Raw genomic sequence first — 5,358 nt, 5'->3', positions numbered from 1 at the left:
GATGTTTGCATATGTAGCTTCGTTGGTATTGACTCCCATTATTGTGAGTGATCATGATTTCGTCTCTTATATGTGGTTGTAGACTAGAACTATGCTTAATTGAGATGCCCCATATGTTGTTGTGTAGTATCGAGTCCCATCAGTTTATGTTTTTAATAGAATTCTGATTTTTACACATTGAAATATTTATAGTGAAAATTAGCATTATAAGATGTTATGTCTGCACACTTGTGCATACTTAAATATGGCGTGGTTATATCACATTTTTGAAGATGTAGGTGATTTTGTTGATTCATATTCTTATATATATCCACTACTGTCATTCAATTAGTGAGGTAATTCCCATTAGCAAGGAAAAAATGCTTGAATTCATTTTTGCTGTCAGGTTTTCCTGTTTTTTGATAGAATGTTATAAAAGTAACATGGAGTGTATATTAGTTTTATAATATATAGGCTTGATAGAATAAGCATGGTGATTTTGTTGATTCATATTCTTTATTATTTTCTTTTATTCTTCCCCTCTCTTCCCTTTCAAGATGGTTCCACCAAATTCATATGTTGAAATATATTCACATACTATAAATTTTATAATAAAAAAAAATTAAATATTACTGAAAATTATTTTTTATAATATTTTTAAAACTAATATTAAAAAATATTATTTTTAAAAATATTATCGCAAATGTCACATTGGCAACCATATTAGAGAGCAGGTGCATATGTGGTATTCTATGAAAAAGAGTAATATATATATATAGCATTTTTTGTTTTGAAAATTGGTTCAATGAGTTTGAATGACTAGCTAAAATAAAGAGTATGGTTGGAACACACACTAGCTAAACTAATTAGGTAAAATAAAAAGTGTCATTTTTTTATACTTTAGCTAGTGAAAAATAAAGAGTGTGGTTGGAGATGCTCTAAGAGTGTAAATCTTATGATCAAGTTGCATGACAGGAAGTAAATGCATAGGTTCATTAGTAGAAAATTTAGATGCAGTGGCTAGATGTAATTTGTGCTAGGGCTTTTTAGGAGAACTGAAAACCCCTTTTAGATAGACATAGAAGTTTCATCAAAGAGGGGGGATTGATTGGTGTAGTGGTAAATGCTTGAGTTCCCGTGTATGAAAATATGGGTTGGAATTGAAAAATGTAGTCCCTTCCCACAAATATTATAGAGGTTAGGCCTGTAGCCACTCTTAGTCCTTCCCCATGCCCTTAATTTGTAGGAGCCCATTAGATAATGTCCTTTAAGAATGATATTGGAATGAATTGGAATAGTACATTGCCATGCCAACTGCCTTTTACCATTTAACAGACATTAAAAAAATATATATATTTTTTGTTTTTTTGTTGATAAATGTAAAAAACACTTAACTTAATACATAATATATGTAGATATAATAGAATTTTAAAGGATTTGTTGGTCGAAACCTTGATACAAAATTAAAAAAGCCTATAGGTAGATGCACCTTTATTGACGATGATGTGTCACTCTACACTTATATTAACTACTTTGTCTTCATGTTTAAAGAATAAATAAATAAATAATAATAATAATAATAAATAAAATGTTGTGTCCTATTGGTATTGACTACTATCTTATGATCAGATATGGACAGGAGTTGGATGTTAATTTCTAATAGATTCAGTCAGCCATATGTAGATGGGATGAACTCATTTATTGAATTTGCAAAGGGTCATTTGGGTGAGGGTAGGGAGATTAAGTGCCCATGCATCAATTGTTGTAACTTTTATAAGCAGGAGTATGATATTGTGAAGGCTCATTTGCTCATAAGTGGGATGATAGTATCATACACCACTTGGTTACAACATGGTGAGCTTCCAGAACACAATAACCTTGATGAAAGCAATGGTGAGAATGACGAAGATGAAGATGAATATGATGAACTGATAGAGGACTATCATAGAGGGAATTTTATGGAGGGTGATACTCTAGAAAGAGAGGATGTACGGCATTTTGATAAATTGTTAGATGCTTCCCAATGTTGCTTGTACCTAGGTTGCAAAAACTCTGATACTTTGTTATCATTCGCTATTCAGATGCTACATGTGAAAGTAGAAAATATGTGGAGCAATAAGTCTTTTGACAAGGTTTTGGAGATACAAAGGCGATTCCTACCAGAAGGCCACGTGGTGCCAGGGTCAATTTACGAGTGTAAGAAGTTACTACGTGACTTGGGCTTGGGGTACGAGCCCATCGATGCATGTAAACATGATTGTGTACTATTTTGGAAGGACTATGCTCACTTGGAAAAATGTCCCACATGTTAAGCATCTAGGTACAGAGTAAATGATAGCAAGGGTAAGAAGATCCCTCACAAGATATTGCGTTACTTCCCATTGACACCTAGGTTGAGAAGATTGTACATGTCTAGGAAGACGACAAAAGACATGAGATGGCATAGTGATAATCGTGTGGATGATGGTGTAGGGAGGCATCCGGCTGATTGTAAAGAGTGGAAGGAATTTGATTTGCATTATCTACAGTTTGCCCAGGAGACTCGCAATGTTAGGTTGGGCCTAGCCACCGATGGGTTTAACCCTTTTGGGATCATGAGCACTTCCTATAGCATGTGGCCTGCCATACTCATGCCCTATAACCTCCCACCTTGGAGATGCATGAACGCCTCTTTTTTCATGAGGTCCTTATTCCTGGACATAATCAACCAGGGACTGATATTGACGTCTACCTAAGGCCATTGATTGATGAGTTGAAGGATTTGTGGGAGAATGGAGTGATGACTTACGCTGCCTTCACTGAACAAACCTTCCGGATGCATACAGCTGTAATGTGGACCATAAATGACTTCCCTACATATGGTGACTTGTCCGGATGGAGAACTAAAGGTTATTTGTCTTGCCCTCCTTGTAATGATAATCCGTTGTCACGCGGGTTGATCAGTAAGATTGGGTGGGTGGGTCATCGAGCTTACTTGCCTGATAACCACTTTTGGAGGAAAGACAAGAAGTTTGATGGTTTAACTGAGCTTAGAAAGAAATCCTTGGATTTACCGGTGGAAAAAGTAATGGCTCAATTGGATCAATTGCGGGAAGTCAAGTTTGGAAAGGATCCTACCAACAAGAAAAGACCACGAGAGTCTGAAGAATTGAATTGGACAAAGAAAAGCATAATGTGGGAGCTACCGTATTAGAAGAAATTAAACCTCCGACACAATCTTGATGTCATGCACATTGAGAAGAATATTTGTGAAAACTTTTACGGGACGATGTTGGCCATAGATGGGAAAAACAAGGACACGTACAAAGCACGTGATGATTTGCAAGAAATGGGCATAAGGAAAGAATTGCATCTGCAGAGGAAAGATAACGAATCCATTGTAAAGCCTCGGGCAGCCTACATTGGATTCTCGACAAATAGATGGTTTTTGTGAATTCTTGAAGTCTATTAGTTATCCAGATGGCTATGCAGCAAACATCTCAAGATGTGTGACTTCTAAAAATGGAAGATTATCGGGCATGAAAAGCCATGATTGTCATGTCCTGCTTCAGCGACTTCTACCAATTGGCATGTGTGGTTTTGTGAACAAGGAGACCTGTACAACACTATTTGAGTTGGGCAACTTCTTCCAAGAACTGTGCTAAAAAACATTAAGGCAGACTGATTTGGAAAAAATGGAGGAACGAATTATGCTCATACTTTGCAAGTTGGAGAAAATTTTTCCTACAGCTTTCTTTGATGTGATGGTCCATTTGGCTGTTCACTTGCCCTGTGAGGCCATGTTTGCTAGACCAGTGCAATATCGAAGGATGTACTCGACCGAAAGGTAATCATTTTGAACATATGGTTATTTATTAATTTGTTATAACTAAAATATTGTGCAAAAATCCACCCATAAAAGACTATTGTTAAAGAAGTAATTTTCTTGCATCAAGAAGCATAATTTTCATTGTGATTTTTTGTTGAAGGTTTCTCGGGACTTTGAAAGGGTATGTCAGTGATAGAGCACGTCCAGAAGGTTCTATCGCTGAGGCTTACATTTTCAAAGAGTGTCTTACTTTTTGTTCAATGTACTTAAAAGGGATTGATAAACCTAAACGAAATGATGATGGTGGTGAACGTGGTCTCGGGATGGAGGTCTTTACCCAAAATGCTCGTCTATTCTCACCTATCACAAGGGCTCTTGACCCTTCGCAAAATGAACGAGAAATGGCTCACTGGTTTGTGTTGTACAATAGCTCTGAGGTGGAGCCATATATTGAGTATGTATTTAAATTTAATTACGTTTATACATAATCATTCCATTTTGTTTCGAACTCTCTAAGTTAATTACATGTATCACATTTTCTTGGGTAGGGAGCAGAAGAATATTTTACATAATCTACAAGGACGTGACATAACTCGGGTACAACAAGAAGAATTTCCAAAATGGTTCAAAAATCGTGTAAGATATACTAAAGAAAAAAACTGAATACAATTGTTGAAACTTTCAATTCACATTAACTTAGTATACTTGTTATATGGTGTTTTATGTAGATGAATGATTTGCGAACGAAAGGGTCACCTGAAGCAACTGACGAATTGTGGTAATTAGCAAATGGTCCTGGACCGGTAATTGACTTTTATTCTAGGTGCATCTACAATGGAATTCGATTCCATACTAGAAACCGTGAAATCGTCGTACCTGCCAAAATAGTGGGTTGGTCGTAGAAGGGGACCATAATGGGAACCAAATTAATTTTTACGGCCACTTGTGCAAAATATGGGAATTGAAATACTTGCATTGGGGTACAGTGGTTTTGTTCCAATGTGAATGGATTGACACCGGTCACAAGAATAGAATATACTTCGATGAACATGTCACAAGTATTGATGTTGCAAGACTTTGGTATAAAGATGACCAATTTGTTCTACCTAGTCAGGTAAGACAAGTATTCTACATCAATGATACCAACAAAGGCAAAAATTGGAGAGTCGTTGAACGTGTTAAGCATCGAGGAGTATGGGATATACCAGAGCGGGATGATGTCTCTAATGATGCTTTTCAACAGGATGAAACCACTGATGGTGTTGGGGTAGTGATCCAAGATAATGATGTTCAATACAGCAGGGATGATATGGATCCTGAGATCATGTTCAATGATCAACTAATGGTAGAGAATTTAGTTCACAATGATGATGAGGATGACACAATCATAGAGTATAATGATGATGAAGATGATGAACTGCATAGACAACCTGATGTTGATGCAGATTCTGATATAGATCTTGATATAGATTATGATATGTAGTGTTTGATTTTTAATTATATGGACAAGTGTTATAATTTAATAATAAATTGCTTAGTTTACATTGCATGACATTGTTTTTCAAATTTCA

The 5,358-nt window shown here is 36.0% G+C and overlaps 1 protein-coding gene across 1 annotated transcript; it reads left to right on the top strand.

Annotated features, from left to right (window-relative positions):
- Positions 1 to 1,610: 1,610 nt before the first annotated feature.
- LOC114321702 (uncharacterized) lies at positions 1,611 to 3,172 on the top strand. Its single transcript, XM_082908202.1, has 3 exons — positions 1,611 to 2,206; positions 2,300 to 2,589; positions 2,691 to 3,172. Exons 1-3 carry the CDS (start codon positions 1,611 to 1,613, stop codon positions 3,170 to 3,172), a joined length of 1,368 nt encoding a protein of 455 aa, XP_082764328.1.
- The last annotated feature ends 2,186 nt before the right edge of the window (positions 3,173 to 5,358 follow it).

Source organism: Camellia sinensis, chromosome 15, assembly GCF_055761805.1.
Source record: "Camellia sinensis isolate YWXY chromosome 15, ASM5576180v1, whole genome shotgun sequence".
Lineage (NCBI taxonomy): Eukaryota > Viridiplantae > Streptophyta > Magnoliopsida > Ericales > Theaceae > Camellia > Camellia sinensis.
Note: the sequence above shows the minus strand (reverse complement) of the source record. Positions and strands in the feature narration are given on the sequence as shown.